This window comes from Varroa destructor, unplaced genomic scaffold, assembly GCF_002443255.2.
Source record: "Varroa destructor unplaced genomic scaffold, Vdes_3.0 BEIS01000003.1, whole genome shotgun sequence".
Taxonomy (NCBI): Eukaryota; Metazoa; Arthropoda; class Arachnida; order Mesostigmata; family Varroidae; genus Varroa; species Varroa destructor.
Window position 1 is genome coordinate 50,854,918 of NW_019211456.1, and position 27,122 is coordinate 50,882,039.

Consider the following 27,122-nt stretch of genomic DNA (forward strand, 5'->3'; position numbering starts at 1 on the left):
ATATATTTCTGACTAAATTATCAATTACGGTATGTGAATATCCATGTGTGTATATATAGGTATGTATGTATGTATGTATATATATATATATAGAATTAGTTAAGCTTCATTGTCATTTTTAGCATTATTCATGCATGCTGATATTAAATTTCGGTATTTCAATAGAGATAAAAATAGTAATATTTATATCTAATAGTAGTCATTAAAATTTCGATCTCCTTAAAAGCTCTGATAGTTCTAGAAAAGGCAAAGAACGAATATGCTGGTACGTCGAACAACCTGAGCCTAAGAGATTCTTGACGCAGTAGAACTGAAAAAGTGCTCCGGATCTTTTATTTGATTGAACATTACCCCTTGATACCACAATGCACTCTGGCGAACACGGACCATTGTAGGCGTTTAGCTAATACCATTCGGAGTTAAACGTTTTAGGTATTAAAAATAGTTTTCTCTGGGAGCTATTTGCATTTAGTTCGATTCTGAAAACGTCGACTCGTTCTCTTACGAGCGTTTTATACGAAGTCTTTTCATAAACCTCCCTCACGTCAACTTGAAGATGCTGTAAATAGATGCGAAAATGATATTAATAACACCATCTTTGCAGCCCTAATTGATTCAAATATGGGTAGTATCCTAGCAGGACTCCGCTGCCCCTGGCTCTAGATGATTCTCATGGGCTCGATTCAAATTTAGATGTGGGCTAGTGACTTGATTCCGATACGGTGCATGGCAATTACCTATAGCATAGGCACATATGTGAGGAAAGCGGAATGGCGCATTGATGTTAAATAAGCTTTGAGGTGACCGAAAGATAATAACCAATCGAGATGCTGTTACGGTCGATTCCGTCGGATCGTAACACTTGGATCCTTCTATTTTTCGAAATTGTGTGGAGAAAATTGCACGAGCTTATTGCAAAATCCCGCATCGTTTTGTTAAAGTAATATATGGCAGCGGCTAAGAGAATGTTTATTTTTAATCCTTAGAAAATTAGTAAGCACAATATAAATCATGCCACACTGAGCTAAAACTTGTCAAGATAAATATCTCGGTTTTAAAAAATATGGGACACACCGGTCCTGTTTTAAAAGGCTCTTCGTAAATTACCTGAGCATGATATCGAAGGTTTCAGCGCACCGAAAACAAAACACAACAGATAGAGAGCAGTTGATCTCAATTAGGACACACAAAAAACTCGGTTCGTAAAATACGTTGAACTTAAAAGTAACGCCAAACATAATTTGATTTTTTGCTAGATTTAGCATCTCGCTTAAAACACATTTCATTTTCACTACATTTCCCAGGTTTTGCCCCGCTATTTACGAACGGCCAATATCTGCTTAAGTTATTTATAGCTTGACAAAAATATGTAAACATCGGCGGCTCCATCTCCTCAGTTAACAGTAATATTTCAGCTTAAGAAACTGCGGTTTATATTTATCTATTTTCTTTCTATCACTGTTAAAGCGTAATTAATAATTATCACTTCTAGCGACAGCTTCACGTGTTGACTGCGTTAACAGGCGAAAGGGCAATCCCACATTTTTTGGACGTTTATTATATCCGACTTGCCTGCATTAGATGATAGTAATCCTACAAAGTCAATATGGAGCTTATAGGTTAACATCTCACGTATATATATATATATATATATAGGAAAGAAAAATATATCTAGATAGGGTATAGCTGCTCTTGAATAATGCGCATGCGTCACCAGCATTCTTTTCTGATGAGTTGACGATTGTCATCGTAATGATCTCTTTGCTTTCGCTTTTCCAATAAGCGAACGATTGACGATTGCAGGCAGGATCAGTTTTAATAGCATTGATGATATGAAGATTAGTTATAAGAAGTTAATCATTCGCTGGTTCAAGTTGAGCATCGGTGTGTCTTCTTTTTATTACTTGCCAAAGTTTACGACATCTAAATAGCAGATTTGCCACATCAAGCGACAACCACTCAGCTTCGGAAATGAGCACTCGAACTCAAAAAGAATAGATGCATTAATAAATATAACAATTAAATAAACGATAAAAATTATAATTAATGGCTATAAAAAATGTCTATGATTAATTGAATCTCTGAGTTGAGTCTTGCGATATGAGCGTGGCCACGCGTGTTGAATCAGCGATAGCAGATCTCAGACCGGCCGCTGGCAAAAGAGCTTTTCAAAGGGGCGTGCTTCCAATTAGCCCACCGCCATACGAACCCAAATGCGCTTATGAAATCGTTGACGAAATTATCAGAGCGACATCAGATTTGGCATAGGGAATCATGCTTTGGTGACAGGCAGAATTCCGTATGCACTCGCAGTTCATTGTTGTACTCGTCCGCAACTTTAACACTGCGCAGTACTCGTATACAGGCCGACATACGCTGAAAAAATGAAGGAAATTACAAAATATTAGCATATAAAAGGTAGACGAAAAGCAATTATCCATCTATATCGCTCTAGGCCGATGCGCCTACACTGTCCTGAGAATCCTGCCTTCAAACTTTGTATCGCTTTTTATTAACGACAAAGCAAAGGTGCATTTGTATACTAGTCCGATATAGAGGATATTGACTATTCGCTGAACGTACACCGAACGAGTGTATAACTGAGCACGATAGGTACGTTCCGAATAACCACAGTCCACCAAACAGCAACGATGAACTGCGAAATTCTAATACGTTGCACGTTAGTATTTAACTCGTCAGGTTACTATGTAAACAAGTCGACAATTTAAACCTATTTTTCGCGCTTGCAAAAAGTGAGCCTTCTTGGCCTCACTATCAGGCCCTCTACTTAACTAAAAAGTACCTAAGTTGCAGTAAAACCTTAAGTAGTAAAGTACCTACTTCTTCATTCATGAACGACTAGTGGTTTAGCCTTAGCTGCGGCTCTATATCCAATTGCATAGTAGTAATAATCAATAACAGCTACCGACTGCAACTGGTAAAAGTTACCGACCCGTCTTTTTTATTTTCAGGGAGTCTTTTATCGATTAGGGTGTTTAGGCGTCAAGCATAGACAATATTTGGAAACACAAAGGGGGAAACACCATAAAGGGAAAATAACAAACGTCGCTGCTGACTCAAAGCAGGCACTATTGATCTTGTAATGCCTGTGGTATCTGAAGGGTCAACAAGATGTTTGAGGAATCGAAGGCACGATCCCTTTTTAACAGGTACAGCTTTTTTTACAGACCGGACAAACAAAAGCCGCCTCTAGGGCGAAACAAACGACCTTTAAAACGTAAAGCAGTTGTTTTGTCGACTAGCTTGGCTGGTGGCGTGCCTCCGCGATGACGAGGTGGTAAGATGTTTGTCGTCTGAAGCAATGCACCACGCAATAACGGAGATAAAATTTCAAATGTTCATCTAGTTACATCGATGATACATAACAGCAAATGCCGGCTAAGAAAAATTAGATTCATTCAATACCAGGCTTGTTCATATATTCGAATAAGCCTACTATTGAATGAACCTATATATATATGTGTAAAGCTCATAATCGATCGTTGTATGTCTGAAGTTAATGTTTAAACTTGCAATGAACGTTTTTTTTCACACGTTACAACTTGCGACACAGCATACGTTTCGCCGCAGCATAAGTTGATTTCGGAACAGTGTAAACATGAGCCAGTGTTATGCCGGGGACATATACGAAGCCCTCAATATAAACAAGATTATTTACCAATCGTAATCACGACAGAAGTGTTGCCTAGCATGCTGGCAGGGATTGTGCCATGAGCTGTGTTTAATTAAAGAAACAATGTTTTTAGTAGTTGGTAATAGCTGGCTGATGGGTGCAAGCGTTAGCCTCTTCTCGTAAGCATTATCCCGCTGTATACGGGTGTGAATAGGAGGCGGTAGCAGTAATTATGTTATTATTATTTCTAGCAGTAGTTGCAATGTGTTGTTAGTAAAAGACCATCACCTTTTATCATGCTTGATCATCACCGCACCGTCATCAGCATTCGGATTCAGTATGTGTAGCTTCTGCTGCGGCTGTCGGCCATCGCTGATCGGCCAAACTCATTAGCTTGTTGCGTTTTCCAGTGCTCCGATTTACCGGATAGGCAGAGTAGGTGCCGGGATAAAGAAGAAAGGCCGAAATCCCAAAGCTAGAGCGACCTATTACAGCATCATCTCACAAGTAGCGCAACAAGAGCCATTGCCCCAGCTATCCCCGTTTGAGGCCAGATGACACCGTACTTCAGGATGGTAGCATCCATCGAGATTGCGGCTGCAAGCACTTGAAGAATTCAACTCAACCCATGATGACCCTATTACGAGCTTTACAAGGAAGGATAGAAAGGCTTCCCAGGCCATAGTAAATAGGGCTAGAGATATGGTAGCACCCACAAAGACATCAATCATTACAGTGTAACATCAAAGACTAAAATTGTGGTTGAACACCAAATGCCTCGCAAGGCACCAGGAAGTTGTATTATATCGAGTCTTTCGTATTAACCCTATTTATTTTACTAAAATATTACAAATCGTTATTACTGTGTTTAACATTGATTCGCTATTATGTCTACCAGATGCATACAAACATACAAGTCACCTTTGTACAGTAACAATGTGCAAATTACGTTCCTGCATATGGGATCGTGCACACACGTACGCACGCATACACACACACAAACACACACACACACATATACGTATATAGATACGTCCGCATACGTATATACGCATGCAGATCTGTGTGGCACAGTTGTATGCCGTAGAGAGAAATACAGCATGCTCGTAGGTGCTGCCAGTATTAGTGATACAACCAAAAAGTAGGAAGAGTTCAAGAGGTAGCAAAGGGCGGGTCGGATATCGTTCTTCGAGACTGAGAAGTAAGCGCCATCCGGGACGTTTCCGAAAGATGATTTCCTAGCCGACTAAGTTTGCGACCTACCTTGTAAAGTACATGCAGCCTGGACGTAACGCTTTCGATTAGAAACAGATCTGTTTGTTGCAACTTGTCAATTGTCAGACTGCATTCTACGTTGCGGGAATGTGATCTCCAATGAAAAGAAGCAGTCTTTTTTATTTCGAAGTAGTCTGATTTCGCTGGAAAAGTGCCTGCCTTCAATTGAAATTGGCATACCTCTTACCCGTTCCGCATTGCACGGTGGACATAATCCTGCCTTACCGCCACCCTCCCTTATACTTATCTATAATTTAAATCTACCTGAAGTACTGTTTGAATACAACTACAAGATGTGTTACGTATTCTAATGCCAGCTGAAACCGTTATTGCGTATGGTCTCCGATCAAGTCTATGATATGCTGATATATATGTGCATGAATAAAGAGATGTCTAAGAGCAGCTAGTTCCTATGATAGTTGATATGATTTTACGCCGCATGAGTACGCAGTATCTCGGATATTTGTTTTTACGAAGGAGTATCTGTGGCGGTGCCGTTGTTATGCGTTGCCAACGCGTTCACGCCACTGGTATCGCCAAGTTGGCAGTGGTTGTAATGATGTTGAAGGCTATGATTACCGTCGTGCTGCGGCATAAGCCTTAGGGCTTGTGCCTGTTGAGCCTGATGAACGGTTGCCGCCGCGACTGCCGGGTAACTGCCGGCGGGTGCGTAGTGGGCTGCATGGGCGGCGTGGGCCGGGAGCAAAATAGGCGCAAGGGGTGAAGATATTGAAGGCATCGGTGTCAGCGAAGCCATCGATGTGATGGAAGAAATCGACGGTGGCATGAAGGCCAAGGGAGAGATCGGTGATAGTGAGGTAATAGGTGATAGAGGAGCTAATGGTGAAGTAGGTGATACTCGAGGTGAGGGTATACTTGCTGCACCAGGAGCTGCGGATCGAGTTGAGAAGGCGTTAGCAGTGACCGGTGCGCCCGGTGATGGATAAAAGAGGCCTGCAGGAAGTCCTGCTAAGGAACTAAACTGTGACGCCACACCAGTTGTAGTAGCGGCAGCGCCAAACGGCGAAATTTCACTTGGCCATCTGTGAAAATAATAAAAAGCACATTAAAAAAAATAATAAAAAGCACATAAAAAGAGATAAAATATTAACCTACATATACATTGAAGTTATACACAAGTGATATTTAAAAAATTGCGATAATTCTATGAGATAACTTAACAGTATAAGAGCTGGATATTATTACGAAAACCAGATGCAAATTTTATTTATTTTAGCCTAGAGTATAGGTTTTCTGGATCATTATCACATTGTACTTTTCTGATATTATATGTTGCATTGACAGCAGAAATAGATTGTTTTAGATCTTGTAGTGGTTGGAGCACTTAGACGTCAATCGGCTTCAACCACATATTCATCAATTTAAACAAAAAGTATCAAAAACATATTCGAAATAAAAATATTTGTTGCCCCATTAGAAACCTTTCAATATAGGTGTCAGTGCTGAAACAATATTGCTTTCGAAATTATGATTTGATGGAGGAACAAAACTAGAATTTCTGTGGTAGCCTCTAAGAACCCTAAAAAACGTTTACAACAGGCCTGGCAGTAGTGCTCCAGTGATCTCCCAAGATAATATTAGTAATTCTATCTATCGTCCTTCTTATAACTCTACTGGCCGTATAAGTGTTTAGTTTTGAATCTGAATCTAGACGATCTGTTTACCAACAGACATGTTACTGCTGTACTGTCGCGCGGATATCTATAAGTAAACTACATACTTGATCCAATCGTTCAACAAGGAGTCACCTGATATTCACTGGCGGCTATAGCAAACGTTTGATTTGAAACACAAGATAATTAGGCTATCACGTTTGTAACAGTCATTTATAAGCGCAGCTAATACGTGTTATTTGAAAAATATACCTAGGGATCGGTAGACCGCCCAGGCCAGGCCGAGGAGTAGTTAATCCACCAACTGGCGACGAAGACTGCTGAACCTGTAAACCTTGAAGAACCTACAAAATAAATTGGCATGATATTTTACACGGAATATAATAATTTAGTGCGCGACATTCTCTTCAGCTAATGAGCTTCCACACACATTAATTAAATACTATGAAAAATTGCGTCTACTTAACACAAAAATGCACCTGATCTTAAGCCAAGAATACAAAGTCACATGTGACCGCAGTAGAAATGTTAATGTCATTAGGGTTAAAGGAGATCTTTAGGGCGCAAACCTCCACCTCGCAAGGTTTAGGTATCGTTGTGGATGTCACTTTGACTACAATAATCCTCCACTCGGCACCGCCACAAGGGTCAAACAAATTTAAAGCGTTACCATAGATCTTATAAACAATTCTCATTGATAATAATTTTATTTATTTAATATCTGTTTCTTCTGGAAGGATAAGCAAAACAAGTACCAAGCTTCCAACGGACACCCACCGAAACTACGAGCTGCCTTTGTCGTCCACTGATAACTGATTCGGTAACCATTTTATCTCTATTTCTTATTGTCATATCGGTACTGTTTTTCTAAGAGATAATACGACCAGCGCCCGGGTTACTATTAGGATTATTTCTGTGCGCTATTGGGACGACTGAATAATGACCACAATCTGGGCCCATGCACACCTCGTCACTCCTATGTAAAACAAAACGAAAAAGTACGTCCAGATTCAAAAAGGTGTATGACTACGCAACAAAAGTCCATTGTTTTATTGAACTTTTCGCTTCGTTATTTTAGAAACAAACGATAGATTGATCGTTCGATTCGAGAATAGGATCGGATGAATAGACATCGACAAAGAAAAAAAGGTATCTGCAACGATGTTCCGTAGATTTCAATATCATCCAACTTCTGAGTGAACCGTTTTTTTCAATTGCACGACTGTTAAGTTTATTTGAATCGCTATCTCTAGTTACAAATGAATAGCAATACTTACTGGTAACATGTCCTCCAGTGAACACTGGAAGACCTCGATATATCGTTGCTTCTTATTGATGACAAGATACCGGTGATGTCTATGAGCAGCGCAAATGAAAGCACTCTGCTCTGAATCCATCTGAATAAACGCTTCTCCGGAGGGTTGGCCCTGTAACGTACGGTACCATGAGTTAAACCTTCATCTATACGTGTATTAGAGGTACGGATCAAAAAAGAACGGTATCGATCAATCTTCAGCGCCGTTTCAGGAAGCGGGCCTGCTTGACTGAGCTGTAATATGTGACACATTTTTGTACTACTGTTAACGAAAAGAAGACGTTAGTAGTAAGCGCCGATTTCTTTATATTATATGCGCGCAAAGAAGTTCGACCACGTGTCCAATCTGTGTGTGCCTTACATCGAACTAACCTGAGCATTGTAGATCATGTGTACGCCATGATAGATAATATTCTTGGCGTATTCACCGAGGAAGTCGAGGATGTGCTCCACTTGCGCTTCGTACGGAAGGCCACGGAGTCGTATGCAATCCTTGCGCGAGCCTAGAGACGCTGTTTGACTTTGTAAAAGAGGCGGCGGCAACAAGGGGACCTGTAGCCATAAAAATATTAGCTAATTTTTCAGATAACCACTCGTGCAGACCAAAATGTAGAGATCGGATACAATACTATCATTTTCAGGTGCGTGTATAGCCCGTTTGCAAATCGACTCTGTACCCCCGACAGTAACAAACCCTATGAGAACTAAACGATAGAACCTGCCCCCACACGACAAATGCTATAGATATAACATCTAGCGTATCAGAAGTTGGATAGTTTCACTCATTGCTGTTGGGTGCAACCCTATTGTTATATATTTGATGATGTACCTGTGAAATATTGGCCAACAAAGGACTATTTGCACTCGTGGGCGACGGCATTTGTGGTCCTGTTTGTTGCTGTTGTTGTTGCTGTTGTTGCTGTTGGAGTTGTATAATAAATTGGGCGTTTCGGTTATGAGTGTCCATCGTTCGATTCAGCACCTGCTGTACTTCTGCGGTTGAACTGCGGAACAGTTCGATGTACCTATATAATTATTTGGATACACGAATACAGATATTAACAATCGCGGATCTCATAGGTACTTGTATGTACATTGGAGCCACGCGGCTCTTAGCTAAGTATTCGTCTGCTAATCTTACGGATACCGGACGTAAAACTCGAAACATAGAGGTATACATTTCGAACATGTATCAATGTATGGCTTGGACGGCTAAGTTCGTGCTTATCAAACGCTAGAGACCACTCATCCGAGTCCTTTGAAAGTACATTATACTACATTCCGCCGACGTTGCCTGGATCGTTACCATACTCGTTTTTGGCCCATATTTACCTGGCACCGATGGTTTCGCGGTGTTTCGCTAGCGCACGATCAGCCGCCTCTTCGCTCGCGAATAGCACAAATGCATCCCCAGTTGCACGGCCGTCGGGCTTTTTGACGAACATAATACCTGTGTGATCAGTATAGGTAGACAGTTATTGATTCTCTGGGATGCCCGCTTTTTCTTTCTAGTCCAATTTGTACGTTTACAGGTGAGAGGTAAATGAGCGTTTCAGGGTTGCCTATTATTTGAGACGGACATTTCTAATCAAGCAATGCCAAGCGTGCTATTGATTTTTCACTGATCCTCCAGTCTGATCTCAGCTCGCTAGAGGCATCTCGCAGTTGACTACGAAGTCGTATATATATATCTGAATGGCGAATCGGGCACGGCATCTAGTGCTTTGGAATAATTCTAAATCGTTCCATATTGATAATGAACTGTTATATACTTCTTCTTGTACCAGGTTTATCAAATCAGAGATCTTTGCATATCATAAGATAGGCTAACATAAATATTTATTTGCTGCGTCGAAATAATTCATCGATTGCGTCGCATCAATCCTAATTCAACGCGTTATTATTAGTGACCGAATGGATACCTTCATCGCTATCCGTGAGCACTTGGATGGGTGGATCATTCTGACCGAAGAAGTCGATGATTTGTTTAGCCGTACAATCGTAAGGAAGACCTCGCATACGAACGATTACTTGTCCACCTCGAGAGAGAAACGCCTGTGCTTCATCGTTGTTACCTGTTTGTGCGGTGGTGCATAATCGCGCAAGAAAACAATGGCGCATCCAATTCGTTAGAAGATTTAGCGGGTTCCTCTCTGCGTCTACGGCAAAAAACCGAAATTTTCGAAGAACAGCCAACTAACCATCCATTGAACTTATCCGTTCCAGCTGGAGCGTAATCAACAACTTGAAAATACTCACTTATCGCATCGCTGTCGACCAATTGATCTTTCCCAACAGATTACAGAAAAGCCAGGCCGCCAAACCCATAACGAAAATGATAGGATTGGCACAGACTGCTTAATTTTTTTTCTCATCGCGTACCTATAGTATCACAGAGGAAACTTTTATCTCAAACAGATTTTCTTAGTAAACTGATCTCTATGTTTATGCAGAAAAAGGCATTTTTACGCTAGATATGAATCTGGCTCAAAACATTATTTCATGCTAGTGCAACGGATTCGCAATCTCCTTTCTCATCCTCATATTTTTTGTTGTTGTTGATATTGTTGTGAAGATAGATGACTATACAGTGGCGCGTCTGCAAAAATATCGAATCGGAAAAACGCGATAGCCGAACCCTGTGTTTTTTCAAAATTTTAGACTACTTATTTATCTGTAGAGCATGCTTCCTTACAAAAATTCAGCTCTTTCATCTTTGGGGCAAGGACTGAGTACAAAAAGGCTACAGCTAATCATTTAAAATCCACGTTTGTGATAGGCAGGCTGGACGTCTAATTTTTACGACAAAACGTTTTTATAGAATAAATGAGTTATAGAAAACACTGGCCTTTTGTTTCGGACTAAATAGGTTTATTTATATTGGCCTGCATATTTGCTCTGAGCTGTTTTTTTTTTCCTAGTTAAACTGTTTCGATATCTCCCAATAATTATATTGAATACAAAAACATGAAACTCAGCAAAGTAGATCCGAGAAGATAAACATTCTAGTTGTAAGGAGCACGATTTCTTGTTGTTAGTGATCTCAATTATTCCAACAAACGTTTACGAATCGCTTCGAATTTTTATTTTTTGGTTTTCCTGCACCGCAGCACCAAGACATCATCAAGACGTATGTACGTAAAATGCTTTAGTTTAAGATGGCAAATACAAATCGGTGCACTCAGTAAGACATGATCCTTTGAAGAACGAGCGATCGTAGCACAACGTTAGCCGTACAAAATGTTCCATACTATATTTACATATAGGACGAGCCCTAAATCAATTATATAGTTTTTAAGCTGCACATATATTCTAGCATTCCGTATGCTTACGCCGTAAATGGTCCACATGCGAAAATAACTTCGCAAGATGCATTGTAACTTAATCAGCAAATAAAAAGAATTAAAGACATCGGCTAGTAGGTTCCTTCCTATTAATAAGAAGACGCCTGGCCTTTGGATACTGACACTACGTGGCACCTTGCTGAACTCAGCCAAGGTGATATGGCCAAATATAAAGCGCACTCACAAACGCTACGTCGATTGTTACACTTTGAACTGGAGCTTATTTCACCGCCCGGGTCGAATGTTTTTCTGTCCAACAATTTAACGTACAAGATATTTAATAAACGCCATGTGCCATCTCTCGTATACGTATATGGATGTATTTTTACCGAATTTGTAATTCGCTCGCAAATTCGGCGAATGAAGTGGGAAAAGTCCGCTTCGATTTTTCTGCGCCTAGCATTCATTCAGCGGTTCTCTACCACCTAAAGTAAAAACAATATATTCTGTTAACTGAAGTATTAATGAAAAATCAAGGCGCCGTTGTTCGCAAGGTATTAACGACAGCTTAGCGACCCCTACAAATGGCTGTAATGCTGGCCAATTTAACTAGCAGTGTTCGATAGAGGAACAAAGAGTCCGTTCACTTTATACGTCCTAAGTAACACTGAGTAACTTCTCGTTGCTTTTTTGTCATGGAACATTCGTCTATCAGAAGCATCTCTGGTTAACTGAACTGATTGTTGCGCCACCTACGTAATTGAACGTGAATGTACACGTACGTATGATTTGAGATATGAGAGCCTGGTAGGTTTGCTCGATTAGCTGCATCTGCTCAGGACAAGTAACAACTCCGACACCAGGAACCACTAGAGGATATTGGCTTGCCCTAGTTGAATTTCCCGCCGCTGCTGCAAGAGTCCAATCCATCTTCGACACACGGTAGCACAAGGACAGCAAAGGTGACAATAAGACTGTTGTCCTTTAAAGACTTGCCGTTTTCCTATCTGTCGTCGCGGGAAACAGCGGTTTCAGTCCTCCAAAATGCCCAACACTATTCGAAGTTTTATTTCTTGAGTTTTCAATTGGCCGAATTCAATGTTCACATGGCTCAAGGTGTCCGTAAAGCCTTAAGTTACGTTCTACAGACTTCGTCAATTAGTCTGTGTAAGGTTTCATTTAATCCGTAAGTACAACACACTAGTTTCAAGTTAATCCACTGTTACGCCAGCATTACGCACAGCCTGTTTCTAGACTGGAAACATCTTACACAAGATGGCTATCCCTGTGAAGGATCCACGCTGTGCATGAACTATATAAACACTATTACGATTTAGTATCTAATAGATTCGGTCAAATTGGCGCGTCCAGTCGGCCGACCGCCTAACGATTGCCATCGCCGTTACCGTCGTCACCGCTACCACTTCCTCTAGGTTTCTCAGGGAGTCATCCGCCTGTTCACTTCGATGTATTGTAATTCAGTTTAGCTAGAGAGTTTACGGTCAAATCGTAACTGTTCACGTGCGGCCTAAACGTGTGCAGTGACGGAATACTTATGTTGGCTGGCGGCGAGGTCCGGATTGGCGCGACTCAGCAGAACGCACAGGAATGCCCCTTGGCCAGTCGTCGTCGTCGTCGTCGTCATGTTGCTATGTCAGTAGATGTTATTGCCCCAAATTTAGAGGGCGAAATTACTGCCAACAGCCAGCTCCAAAGTAAACCTAGGGAACGGTTTCTGTGGCGAAATGTTCCTATCCACTGCGTGAATATCCATAGACGAGCGCGTTACATCGCTAGAGGTCAGCTTTTTCGGGGATCCTGAATCTTATTCGCTTACTCTGGTGGAGAGGGCGCCCCGTTTGATAAGATATTATCTCACCTTTATCGCTCAACGCTGCAGCAGCACACCGACAACGTAAGAAGACGCCGCTAGGAACACCAGGCAGCAGGGAAACCAGAACAGCTACCGCGTAAAAACGCGACACACAGACGCCATCTTTGTACACAAAGCGTCATATCTGCCATAGCTACTACTATCGCCACGACGTCAGCTGCTGCTGCTACTGCCGCCGTCGCCGCTACTGCTATTCTTCCTTTAAATCCCGCTACATCAGACTGGCAAAGCTACTGAATGACTGTCTCGACCCGACATCATGTTTTGTTCAAAATCCGTTTTACAAGTAACTTGAGTTGTACCTGCATTCGCTAGAAGTGCCCTACTAGATTACTAGAGAGCCAGCCTCAGGTCTTAGGTTTTTCGTTTTACATGTCCTTGAACATTTGCATCACCCCTACGCCTGTGCGCAAGACGAAGTTCCAACTTAGTGAGTTTCCGACGTTCGCTTACTGTATTTAACATAACTCTAACTGGTACTGGTACTTGGGAAACGATTCCAACCTGACGAGCTCAGCGCTAGAATTCGCAAACAGCCTGGTAGGCGTACCAACACGGGCCAAGTGGTGAAGATTTAGCTAGTAAAGGATTCATGTTTTGGTTAAAAAAAATGTGTTTACTTTCTCTAACAACATCGCAAGCTATACATGTTTGAATCGCGCTCCCAACGGCCAAACTAAGCTGGTGTATAATGCGAGAACGCGAGAGTTACCTTTTTCAATCGCAAGCCGGCGGCGTATCTGAGCTAATTCTTCGATCGAGTGACGCCAAAACACGAGGCAGTCGGCGGCTTATTGCAGTAATAGCATAAATAAGATGTTTATAACAAATAACATCACCCACATTGCACAGAGGGGCAGCACCGTCGACACTGATGAACAGCGTACGAAAAACCAGACAAACAACTGTCGCCTCTTGAACCTGCAAAGGCCAGGGTGAATGCTGGTGACGGGTTATCAGTGGCCATACATCGACGACGACAACGGCGATGATGATGAGGAAATAGACAAAATAATCACATACATACTTTTATGATGTTTAAGATTCCCGCCGCCCAAACTGGTCCGTTTACGACCTATTGACTAACCTTTTGCAGCAGAAATAGCTATGAAATCAGGCAGAGGCCTAATGGTCGATGTCGTAGACGCTTTGAATATAAAAAAACAATAGTGAGTATATTTATTCACACCAAAGGCCTGACCGTTCAAGTTGCTTTTCTTCTCACTAGAAAATGGCGCAGTATTGACAGTGAGCTAGAGAATTAGTAAAATATTTTGTAGCCGGAAATAACTACTGTAAATTTGATAGGGATATAGTAATTATACGGTAAAGTCGTTATAAAGTTTACCTTCTTGCAGATTCATCGCAAAAGTTATAACAATATTCATTTGCAGCAGTATGGAAATATGTTTGGCCTTCCCCGCTAAAAAAAATGTCTGTCAGAATCAGAAAGTAAACTTTATTATGTGAGTTAAATAAAACAAAAAACTGAAAGATCAATTCTGTTATAATTTACTGGCCATATTCATATAAGTTACTTGCCACCAGGACAATAATATCTACTTCAATAGTCAGTCAATATAGAGTGCTACTTCTCTATAAGTTACTGCTTCTTCGAAAGCTTCTGACTAAAGGATAAGTTTCTTAGCAATGCTCAGTCTAATAATGAAGAACGGCGATCGTATATTTTATGATCTGTGACCTCCCTTTCTCCTTTCTCTGTTTAGGCTATAAGAATAATGATAATACTGCCCATAGTAAGTACAACATTGATGTGTGCAGATTTTCGGTCAATTGTGCAAAGCTAGCCGGAAATCATTACGCTTCACCTAGTGAAGCATTTTAAGCTAGCTTGCAATCTTTGCGACTACAGTCGGCTGCGTCAACTTTATATAATAATAAAGTTAAGTAATTGAAAATATCATAAATATAACAGAACGCTTACGTAACTTACACCTATCGACTCCCCAAATGCGATAACTTTGAATGATGTCACCATAGCACATGGCTGTCATCTGGGTTTTGGCGATTTCATTGATGCCAAAGCCCGCTGTACCCCACTGTGATATCTAACAGGAGTGCACCATTTACGACCGCTGCGTTACCGACACTCGTACTACCATGTTACCATTTGTCTTTGTTGTTACTAGGTAGGCTTCCTTTGACAATTCAAACGCTCGTCATTTCTAGATGATCAAGATTGCTCTGATGCCAGCATCCTTAGGCAGAAATGTACACAGATGCATAAACCGTTTACAAAGCAATTTTAACTTCAATACAAATATGTAAATGTACGGCCTGTGCATTGGTAGTAGAAGAGGGAAGTGCTTATGATGTTTCCCTGACAAATTTTTTATTGATACGCGAAATAGCTTCCGTTCTCTCATCGTTTGAGTTACATTACGGACCCAACCGGCCGACTAACGAGTAGAGGGCGCGGTGAACAGACGATATCTCAGCGGTATCTTGGGGCGACATCCCACAAGGTGCAATAACACTCAAAGCTTTGTGCGCATCGTGAAATCATGTTATGACAAAACTCGTATCGATAAATAGCACTGAAAACTAGCTTCAACACATACTCTACTGCAATAGAAAAACGCGTTTGGGATGCGAGTTCTTTTTTTTTTTTGGACTTGTAATGGGTAGAACATTGTCTCTCGTCGTGTCTCCGTAACTGAAGTATATACAGGACTCGCTGTACGCTCTAGTAAATAAACCCTGGCCCTCTTGACATATCTGAAGCAAAGATTTTGTTTGTAACTTCTTTTTTCAGTTTTAGGGTCCTGTGACCTGCACGGCCCGCCACGCGACCAGAATAAGTTCTATAAATTAGTGATGTCGTGTTTTGACTTCATGTCTAAATAAAGATTTTCTGCACAAGCGAGCACAATTTGGGGGAATTTTATATTAGCTGTTCCGTTGCTCTAAGTAGCAAATCCAAACGGACACATCCTAAAGTTGTATCCTGTTTTAATCTATGCTTATTACAGGACGACAGGTATAACTAAAGGAGGTATTGTTACGCATAGACGAATCTAGAGCTTCCGTAGCGTTTGCGCCCGATAAAAGTAGCGTTTTAAAGTTCAATATTAATTTTTCCATATCAGCGGCATATAACAAGTCTATGAATGTCTCTATCTGCAAAATTAACATGGTTGCTAACCATGGTGGAGCATACAAGCGACTGATTAACCGATACTCAATCGGCCCAGAAGTCTTCAATGCTTTAGAAATGCGTCAATACAAACGAAGGTTGCTGGCAAGAAGCGTACATTAAACAGAGACGTAATAAGAACGGTATCTAGCCTACTTAGGTACTTGTAGCTCCGGTTTCGAAACCTGTACATGGAAGCAGATATACCATGGGTTTATTGAATTAGTCTTATGACTATTGCCTTTAAAATATAGTACACCTACCTCCAGCCACGTTAACGAAGTCTTCACCCGTGGCCCTATAAACTTCAATGTATCTTTGTCCAATATGGTGTCGATGTCTTCGTAAAGCCATATCACGGTGTTCTGCGGACTCGAAACGAATCAGCGCCTCACCATTGCGACGTCCCATCCCAGTGAGACACAGAGCCACACCACCTCTGTTCATAATAAAAAAAAAAAAGAAGAAAAAGTTCCTGAACGCATTTACGGCAGCATATTCAAGTGTACGGCTAATAGCTTGCAACATACTGAAACTATAATCGACACATTACTTCGGAGAAGTTATTGTTTAAATATTAATGTTTTCAAATATAGGGGATTCTTTTTGAGTTATGCGTACACCTAGCGCCAAGCGCGTTCGGGTCGAGAACTTTCATTTTACGGAGGAAACGACGTACACAGATTTCAGAGACGTACACACAAGGACTGTGGAAGTTTTAAATGCTTATCAATTTAATGCTGTAATATTCTATTAACTTTTTTCAAGTTTATAAATGTGCGTTATTACTTATTATTAAGTTGACAAAAACAATAAAAAAAGACGAACTTGACGATGTTAAGTCCCCGGAAGAATTCTGCTATATCTTGGTCGGAACTCTGCCATGGGAGTCCTCGGGCACGAGCTACACAGCCACTCTCAATCGTGTCGCCTTTTGAACTAGAAATCATATCATCATAAAGCGTAAACGAAAATGGTTATCGTACTTGGTGTTTATGAGCATAGAATTGCAGGATTAATTACCACCCATTCTTACAATACACCAGTGCAACCGTGCATGAAGCCAACAACATGCACATACATTATGCACGATAGATGATTTGATGTAACCCACAATCAATCACGAAGCAAGCTACATCTGATTTCGCCACCACCACCACCCTTTTAGGTAACAGTTGGATACGGCCGTAGGCCTTTACTACTTTTATCAATGACGCGAGAAAACCTCGTAGTGAGCCCTCCGAGATACCTACAGTGACGTACTGGAAATTCCTTACCGCCGTATATCCGTTGCATAAAAAAACTACAAAGTACTCCGCTTAGAGTTACTAGAATTTATTGATTTGTTTATTGTGTTGGCGTTCTGTTGTTGTGTTGCATGAGGCTGTCCAAAGTTCTTGCTTGATCCCAGTCTTCTTAAACTCATGCAACTTTGCGGCTTGTGTGTTTGAATAAGGCTTATTTATACTAAGCTGGAAAAAAAACACAAGCAAAAACTTACCAAATTCCGGGTTCTAATCTTTGGAGTACTACCTCCGGTTGTGTAAACTTATGCCCTAAAATTAAAACACGTTTACGTTAACTGTAGTCGACGACAGGCAATAAGTTCAAATAACAACGTTTATCCTTTGTTGAATCATTCACGAATGACATGTACGCTTGTTTGCCGTAGCGGCATCTAAGTTATCAAATCGTCTTACCGTCATTGAGCATCCGACACACAATGGAAGCCATATTCTGAAGTTGACGAGAGATAAACTCGGCGCTGTTATCCGCGTCCAACGAGAGATCTGAAGATACAGCGGAAATTTTGCTTTCTTGGAGAAGTAAATGATATGCTGTTCTTATGTCGGTATTATATATTACGGTATTATATATTATTAATATATTACGGTATAATTAGAGCTAAACAATCAACCATAATGGTGCGCAGATTATTCGTGCACACATGGGCTGTAAGAGTGTATGTATACATTCTATGAAACATTCTTCTTACATACATTAAGATCTATTCGTAGTTAGTTCCTCTTACAACCGTGGTAGATGACACAGTTGGGACACTTTGAGAATATTTGGAAAAGTTCGGTAGGAAATAATTTGGCTCCTAAATTCGATCATTTGTTAAAGTTGGCTTGGTTTATAATGCTTTCCCAGATCTCGTTCCCGTTGACCTCAGATGATCGCACACTTACAGTTGAGCATATCGGCGACAGTATTAGGAACGGAGTCGGCATTGTAGAATCGTGCAAACTCTTTCCTGAGATCGAAGAATGAAAACAGGCTCGATGGCAGAACGAGCTGGTGACGGACTGACTCCGGATGAAGAACCTAGTTGGTGTGTATTTCGAAGGACGTCGACATGCGTAAACAACAAGGACATAAAAAAACATTGTTGCTACATCTTTAGACAATGAACAGTTACAGCATGAAATAAGAGCAAACGAAAGCTTCTAGTTTGATCGGGTCACCTCTGTAGCTTGTAGCTCTCTAACATGGTCCTATCTACGGTCTTTAGTTCTGCCAATGCTTTACGTCGAATATCTAAAATAAAGAATTAGAATACCATCAGTAATAAATTGTTTAAAGTCATATTATTTTTTCGCCGTTGTGAACTAAATGGGGTTATTAGACAGTTCGAAGAAAGTACGAAGGTTAATTCATTGCGAGACAAAACTATATCGAAATATCACTTTATTACCGAGAGTATTTGTCCTGCATAGTTTTATTATTATATAGGCAAACTTTACTAACCTGTTATAGATACGATTCTATATAAATGGAATAACATTGTTTCTAGTAGCATAATCCTGACGAAAAGCTAACTAGGAAAATATGTAGGCAGATATTGAGACAGCGTTCGCTTTTCAGACGCTAGAAGTTGCCCAGTTGGGGACTTTTTATTGGCTCTAGCCCACACAGTAAGCCCAACGTGCATGGCACGATCAACTTGTAGCCGTTGTGCACTAGCAGATACTCTTAACGACGAAACGAGAATGTGTCATTTGGGGGGTAACGAACAATTTCGGCTGGCTAATAAAAACGATAGACGAACGGCTTAAACGATCTCTGCTTTCATAGCAAAAAAAATATAGGCTTGATGCACGATCCAATTAAGTTTGACAAGATCTTAGGTTGGCTGTAAGAAAAATATCGTCTCTGCCCATAGACTCCATCGATCGATTTAGTATTACTGTGTAGCATTGCCCAAAGCATTTGTTCGGATAGGGGATTTAATACGAGCAATACGAACCGACCTAAATTTCAAACCTCAATTATACCGCGTGTCCTTAAAATCAGTAGACAAACATGTTAGCACAAAATCACAGAGCTATTCTGAGCAGCGCTAAACATCCTGGTACGCGAAACGGCTGGACGCAACAAGCAAATCAAAGTTGCGCACGTTAAACTTACTCTGAGTAGTTTCGAACACTTACATATGTAACGTGTTATGATTTTTTTGCCGTTTATTGAACTTGAGCGAGAGTAAGTTGATTTTGTTATTTAGTTAAGTTTGTTTACCAATTAATTCTGCCTTGGAACAATTGGCTACCATCTACGTTTGGTTATAAAAACAATAACTCCGCTAAAAAAAACAAGAATCATTTTGTGAAGAAATATTTGAGCCTGAATGAAAAGGAAAAAAATTCTGTCGCATTATAGTAGTCAATAGATCTTTCCACTGTACGGCCGAAATAGGCTCAAACTAATTCATTTGTTTTCAAAAAATATTGTCTAGAGACTTCTACGTCGTCAGTCTAAGTTGTTTCTCAAAGCGGGTTTATTGGCCACTCATGATTTAATACCTTTCGTTTTAGGAAGGTCTGTAGTTATAGCAAGAGAAGCTCATGCTTCATAACCCTCTACTGCTAGATCGAAAGGTTATATTGTTTCGTCAGTAGAACCGGCAAAATTTCTTTTAAGAGCCACCACATGTGATACGTGGCGGGAAGCAGCGACACGTGGTACAGAGGGGCAAAACTGCAGCGTCCTACTTCGAATTGATATGTATTTACGTGCTCGCTTTCCTATTGCAACAATCGTGAGGTATGATCGTTGGCGACCAGCGACTAACTTGCCGAGTAGTGGATGTCATGCATCCATCGCTGTCCGGAGCTAGAAATGCATTGGCTATGAAGTTTGTTAGTCTCTTTGACCAGGTAGGAAACCAGGGGCAACCTTTCCTAGTGTCTCATTGACCGGTGGTGACACGCCGCTCCCGTGGCCCGCATAATTATACTGCTCGACTTGCTTTTCGACGCTACATTTAGGTTCGAACTTATGCAGCAGTTTCCAAGATCTGTCAGTTGTAGGCGCAGAAGATGGGCTTTTTAGGTAGGGGCGTTCAGCGCGAAAGGCTTCCGCTGTCGAAGCCGGGCATGGGCTTCTTTCCACAGCTTAAATACAAAACGACCGAACGTTTGAGCTGATCGAGACTTCGCTGCTTCCTCTGGCAGCCCAGCCTTGAATCCCCGAAGTAATCCGAATGAAGTTGCACCTAGAACCTCACTGGCCATAGTACCTGCCGAAAAAGCGACACTGGAAACAACTCACTGTAACCGTGCGAATTGTTCTTTTCACCAGCTCATTAGCTTGCGGACGGGCTACAGCGGCCATTAAATGGCGAATGTTCGAATGCACTAGATACTGCTGGCCCCGGAAATTGCGTTACGTAAGAGGACGGCGTCCATGGCCTTGTACCAGTCCTAAAGGGCAGAAACGGCCTTTACTACTATCCAGGCTGTCGTGGAACGAAGGCCATGCAGGATACTAGCTAGCAACATTTTACCAGATGGGGAGAGATCCATTCGCCAGAGCCCTTTCAAACCTGAAAATGTCATCTGGTAAGGGATAATCTACGCAAAATGGACGATTGCCTTCACCGAATCGGGTAGCAATTTGGTGATTTTGGCCAAGTCTCGTACGAGTCAATAGCAATTAAACGCTAGCCCTCAGAAACTTCGTAAGTGACAAACAATAGGGAATGATGACGTTTCGTATGACAAAAAAACACCCGACGTTTTTAGGTGTAGACCGACGACGCTGAGGACAGAGACAGTTCCCAAAAATGTCGCAGATGCTTCTCGAAACCCGGGAGAATATGGTGTTATCGAGACAAACGACGGTCATCTGGTGGCGCAACCTATGCAGAGCTCGGTTCATCAATTTCTGAAACATCGCTAGGTAAGCCGAAACGCATTCGCTTGAATTGACTTAAATTGTCCAAGTTACAAAGGCACTCAGCTTCCTGTTAACTATACAAAATCGGATTGGGTCGTTTCTTTGCTCACCAAAACGACCGGGCAAATCCACAGGCTGGATGAGAGCTCGATCATGTCGACATGTATACTTGCTGTTCTTTTACGATATGGGCTTACGATGTCGACGCGAGTCGCTGCGGGTGTGCGTAGAAGTGGGCATGGTCACTGGTGAGTAAAATATGATTGACGAGGTGTGTCACAGACAGCTTCTTTGCCCTCTCGAATAAATGTTTAAATTCGTTACGTAGCAGCCTCGTCAGGTTCTATAGTATAGGATACGCTATAAATAAAACGACGGAGGAACTTCTTAGAGACTCCCGACGCTGTAAGTGGCGCATGTTCCCACGTTTGATCTAACCTAGTACCACGTTTCATAAATAATGGCCGTCTTTCGATGCCTTCACACGTCCTGCACGAGTCAGCAGTCACCACGCTGTACAGAGTCACGCATGTACACATAGGCGATACGTGCATGAGAATGTCTTCCTGAAGCGTGACAAAGGTACCGATTAACCTTTCCCGGCCACGGCGACGTAAGAACGACTCTTCTTACCCTGAAGCACAACATCTAGTTTATTGCTGCGACGTGGGCCATCTGGTCCTATTTGACCCTTACCTTGGCTTTTCCGGCAACAGCCCGAGGTGTCCGTCGGGCATCGCTGAGCCTACGAGCCGCTCGAACCCAGGACCATGTCTTGGTGTGTTCCACAAACCTGGTCAATACGACACTCATTTCAACGGCCACTACTTTTTGTGGTTAGGCCATAAGCAGTGTCACCTACGCCAATTATTTAGTAGTAGGGTTGTCGTCAAGAATCAGAAGTCCGGCCTTTTTAATCTGCTGCAGACCTACGAAGCGGTGGGCTAAATCTTCCACCATATTATTTTGTATCTACCGCTATCGCCAGATTTACAAGAATGACGACGTTTGACTGCTAGATGATTTTAGCGGCCGGCTGGACGGTATTACGGACTTCTCGCTGACTGTAATTGTAACAACATATGTGCTCCGCGTCCGTTTTTTCGCGAAGCTGAGTTATACTCTGAGGTCACTTAGGTCCCTCAATTCCGCTATAGTATTCGTATTGATGACAGCTGGCTCGAAATGCGGCAGCTCACATAGCCTCTAGATTGCTCATATCATACCAATGAAACTATAGGAGAAAAGTGAAGCGTTCAATAAAATGCCGAAATCACGCAAAGCTACTCCATATAGACTCCTATTTGAAATCTATTAGAAAAAAAAAGAACCAGCAGGGCGAATCGCACGAAGTTTCTAAATCATTTGCAGAACATTCTGACAGCTTAATAGTATTAAAATTCCGAGTTAGCGTTGTTTGGTTTGGAAAAGGAATTGTCCCACGTTCCCCTCTACGAACAGTGCCAATAAGCTTAATGTTAAAGTTCCCAGATGTTGCCAGTCAATGACACTCACCATGCAGCCATTGTGAAGACTCACGCAAACTTTGCACAAAATGACCCCTAATTTTTCCGGTTTAGCAACGAGAAGAGTTACGTAAGTGAACTTAGCTGATTCCCTGGTACGTTTAGGCCTTAAACGCGACAGTGTATGCTTGCTGCATGGATTGGCCGTTCTATAACGCTGAAAGTAGGACGTCAAATGTCAGCTAAACGGGACTGAATTATTTTTACCTGTCGAAGATGAAGTTGGCCATCAGTGACAAGCTGGAAATCCGCCGGGTCAGAACAATCAAGTCTCGTTTGTAGGAGACTGATAAACTCTTCAATCACCTAATAATTAGAGTGACAGGACGAATAAAGGTAAAAAAAAAATAGTCAGAGAATATTTGTTCAACAGTTCATAAATCCATAATAGGCCACATCCTATCATTTAGAGAAGTGGCAGTCCTAGAACACAGTCACGATCAAAATTTTCAGTCATAGCACTAAGTTCTATTATTGTCTGTCTACTTTGTAATACAGACAAGCAGAACGCGTTGTTCTCGTGTCTGGATGCTCCGCACCGCGAAATGGGCAGCTCCAGTACCTGGGAAAACGTATATTACATATGGAATTTTAGATCCGACATTGACAAATACTTTAATCCGATCAATAGCGATGTTAATTTTAATGATATTACAGAATCATTGGGCAAGGAAATATGGGCAAGGCGCTGTACAATTGATTTTCACCTTCAATTCGACTTAACGTAAACATCTAGCAGATTATGAAAAGTAGGGCATTCTATCTATAGAATCTGTTGAGGAATCGACTTCAGATTATGAGTTCCATAGCGAGTCATAGTCACAGTGCGTCGCATCATATTCGAAAAGATGATGAGTGTTGCAAAGCTGCCATACAATCTTGGCGCAGGATAGGGGTTGATAAGCAACCGGTAGATGTACATTTTACCTCTATCAATAAAGGATCAATTTATTACAGATAGGATTATTGTAAAAGAAAGAAAGGAGGAATGAAGAGTATTGTCGGAATACGGGTCAAATGAAGATCGACTTTTAATAAATGTGTCCCAATTAAAATATCCACTTCGAACCGAACGTTTTCTTGCTGCAATTTTTCTCTCCTAAGCAAGGGGGTTACATGTTGAAAGCGACTCACACCAGAGAACTGCTATGAAGTTTTATGTATGAAGACAGTAGTTTCCAAGTCGTCAAATATTGACGTACCGATGCCACTGGATCTTAATGAACTTTTAGGTGTTTTATGTGAAGTAAATATTATTGATACTGTATCCTGCCAATAGTCTGGCTAAATAGGTCGACCGAGGAGGTCAGTCGAAATCATTTTATGGGCGGACGATCTAGCGATGCACAGGTCGCATAGATTCCACGTGTAACAAGCTCGATGTCGGCTCCACGCGGTAATCACAGATTTGCGACGGCTCGTAAATCTGACCACGATCAAGGCGATAAAATTTCGAATTAAAGCAAAACAGCGGCCACTGATACGTTGCACGTTATTGAGTCGCGTCTTGTTTATATTAGCCGGCGTCCATACTTAGGGTCGCTCTGCAGGAGACCGGGTTTGCAGGAGCTTCACAATACACGTAGATGCTCCAGATACGGGGACAATTATGATAGATATCATGCCGCACGTTGCCCCTGATACCATCTTTCAAATATCCGGCAAATCTCCTGAATTATTTTTTATAAACTCAACAATCTATATGATGCAAGATCGTACTCGACTCTGCTACTGGAAGCATTTTCAGCAATGATAAACATAGGAAGTTTCGTTAATATTGTGCTGACTCGGTGCAAATATTATTTTCGTTGTTTGTTTGTCTTTGTTTAGCTTTAAGGATCTGAGGTAAATTATACTGATAAACAGGTAGTTGGGCGAACAGGGAATCATACAAGGTCCATGTACCAAACTATAGAATATATCTTGCCAGTTTCGGGATACTTCAGTGTAAGATAGAAACCCGTGCGTGTGCGTGTGTGCGTGTGCGTAACGTTTGTGCCAAAACAGAATAGCTCATAATTTGAAATAACTGAACCTGAACTAATGAAAAAATAAGCTGATATTCTCTTGCCCAAGAAAATTAGCTTCACTCCGTGTGTCGTTTTTCGGTTCAGTCTTGTCTGACATTCGGACGATTCAATTGGGAGATAAACACGCTTCATCGGATCTAAAACAATGGATTCTCTTGCGAAAAAAAAAAAAAGAAAGCTAAACCTTGATTCAATGATTTGGTACAAACCTGCTCAAGAGGTCTCGCTTCACGTACGCGCTCCTCAGCTATATTACACTGTTCACGTACTTCATCACTGAGTTGTACGTTATCGTTGATATCGACCGCTCGAGGTTTCACTACGTCTGTCTGAGACAAAATCACCTGCTCGTTAAAACGACCCAGAAGACGTACAGCAAACAAGGTAACAAAGCTCAAGTAAGAATAAACTCCAGTTACATGCGATCATTGCTTATAGATTACTAATATTTTAATAAAAATCAAGAACTAAATACATAGGTAAGAATATGTTCACTTGAGACCTTACCATTTGTTTCAACCACCCGCATATTTATATATCATATACATCGTGGTCAATACAAGTGCTAAGTCAGGTCTAACCCCTTCATTTTTTAACATCACAGAAATTACCCATTAAGATATTTTAGCCCGTAAGACTTTTTCAGTGTCCAATATTCTTTGTGATGGTTGGGTTACTTTATCTAGCCGCACGTGTTTCGGGATAATGGACGCAATCTTATGCTCTAATTCGGACTGCCAATTAAAGAATAGCTTTCAATCAATTCAAATACAAATACTTTTCGTTATTTTACAACTTGAAAGTATTATAAGTAAAAAAAAAAAAAAAAAAAACTAATGAATAATACTAAAATAGCGTTAGTGGAAAATGCTACACCTCCTTATACTAATCGGTATAAAGATGACGTATTCAGCAGTATAACAACGTATCTAGCAGAGAGACAATACGATATAGGGAATTAGAACGCCCGATAAATTCGCACAACGCGCCACTGCCAAGGATGTAAATAGGCCTCGAATCTTTTTCTTAGCCTTACCCCTCCTCCCTTCAGTCTGCGCTAACAATACCACATTCAAACTGTCTCTCTCTCTCTCTCTCTCTCTCTTTTCGCTATATATAGAGATATATATATATATGCTTCTCGGCTTTTTTTCACTGAAATGGCACTTGTGCTTTTTCTCACCAAAAGACTAACAACATTAGCGCGAATCATCAAAAGAATAATGGCAGGCTAGTGGAACGGATAGAAGTTAAGTAACTGAAGGAGCCATACCTGTCGCGGTAGACTGTCTACTGAAAGTGGCTAGAGCCGACTCAATGCACCATAGCGATCACAACGCGAATAAAATCAAAACGAAGAGGAAAAAGGAATAGGTAAAAAAGCACTTTGCCAAAGCAGTAATGATCCGGTCACCGTCATTGCTACGGCCGCCGCTGCTCTGAACAAAGTTTTATGAAGAGAATCGAAACGACCGCGTCCCCCCTCCCTCGCCCCACGACTATCCCGATAAAATGGCGCTATCAAGTTGACAAAGATGGCGGCAGACTCGTCCAGCCACTCTGACTTTGGCCCCGTCGAGTGGCAGAACACGGTGCACTGAGGAAACGCACATATCGCCATCATCGTTACACGCAACAATAGAGGACAGAAACGAACTGCGAAATGATCGCAATGGCCAATAGGTTGGCTCGCAACAAAGGAGGTCAAACTCAACCTAGAAATACAGTTTGCCCGGTAGGCGGCAATTGGCACTGGAGTTCTACATGTTCCGTAGAAAAGCTTTTTTACGTTACTTGTAGTCATATGCTACAAAGAAGATGATTTTAGAGTTACACTTGGCACTGGTACGCAGTTAGGAACGTGATAGTCGTTAAATTTCGACGTTCTTATATCAGCATGGACGGATAGCTTTTCCATTCCCCTAGGGACATTTTCTCTCGGTCATTGGTTGCGGTGTTTATGCGCAAGCTGCAGACGAAGCGCGAACGAAAACGTTTGGTAGCTGCTGTGACTTTTCTCTTGAAGTATTTGAAGACATATTGATTTTCCTTGAATAGTTTCATTACTTTGATGTGCATGATAAGGAAATGTTCATCCGCTAGCATGTATTAACAGTTTTCACGGAGTACATAATAGACCTGTTCGTCTCATTATACAGCTGTTTAACTGTGTGAATAAAACGTGCGACTCCTGC

At 41.4% G+C, this 27,122-nt stretch overlaps 1 protein-coding gene and 1 long non-coding RNA gene across 10 annotated transcripts in view; one reads left to right on the forward strand and one right to left on the reverse strand.

The window, feature by feature from the left end:
• Nucleotides 1-955: 955 nt before the first annotated feature.
• Nucleotides 956-27,122, reverse strand: part of LOC111248386 (epithelial splicing regulatory protein 1-like) — a 62,499-nt gene continuing 36,332 nt past the window's right edge. For 6 of the 9 annotated variants that reach the window (XR_015325226.1, XR_015325232.1, XR_015325229.1 and 3 more), the window contains 15 exons: nt 25,137-25,271; nt 23,105-23,203; nt 18,386-18,521; nt 17,894-17,983; nt 17,695-17,749; nt 17,022-17,132; nt 16,457-16,632; nt 9,781-9,933; nt 9,191-9,308; nt 8,688-8,883; nt 8,231-8,410; nt 7,821-7,970; nt 6,796-6,887; nt 3,923-5,952; nt 956-2,376 (listed from right to left, as the gene is read on the reverse strand). Coding sequence is in view for 1 of the 9 variants with exons in the window: in XM_086985635.1 (XP_086841761.1) it covers nt 2,339-2,376; nt 5,489-5,952; nt 6,796-6,887; nt 7,821-7,970; nt 8,231-8,410; nt 8,688-8,883; nt 9,191-9,308; nt 9,781-9,933; nt 16,457-16,632; nt 17,022-17,132; nt 17,695-17,749; nt 17,894-17,983; nt 18,386-18,521; nt 23,105-23,203; nt 25,137-25,271 (2,193 nt within the window). In the remaining 8 variants the exon portion in view is untranslated. Of the gene's footprint in view, nt 2,377-3,922; nt 5,953-6,795; nt 6,888-7,820; nt 7,971-8,230; nt 8,411-8,687; nt 8,884-9,190; nt 9,309-9,780; nt 9,934-16,456; nt 16,633-17,021; nt 17,133-17,694; nt 17,750-17,893; nt 17,984-18,385; nt 18,522-23,104; nt 23,204-25,136; nt 25,272-27,122 lie in introns of those variants that run through there. The other 3 variants (XM_086985635.1, XR_015325233.1, XR_015325234.1) reach the window with 3 other exon arrangements.
• On the forward strand, nt 11,960-18,793 carry LOC147757098 (uncharacterized). Its single transcript, XR_015325235.1, has 2 exons — nt 11,960-13,466; nt 18,348-18,793. It is a non-coding gene; the product is annotated as an uncharacterized LOC147757098 (long non-coding RNA).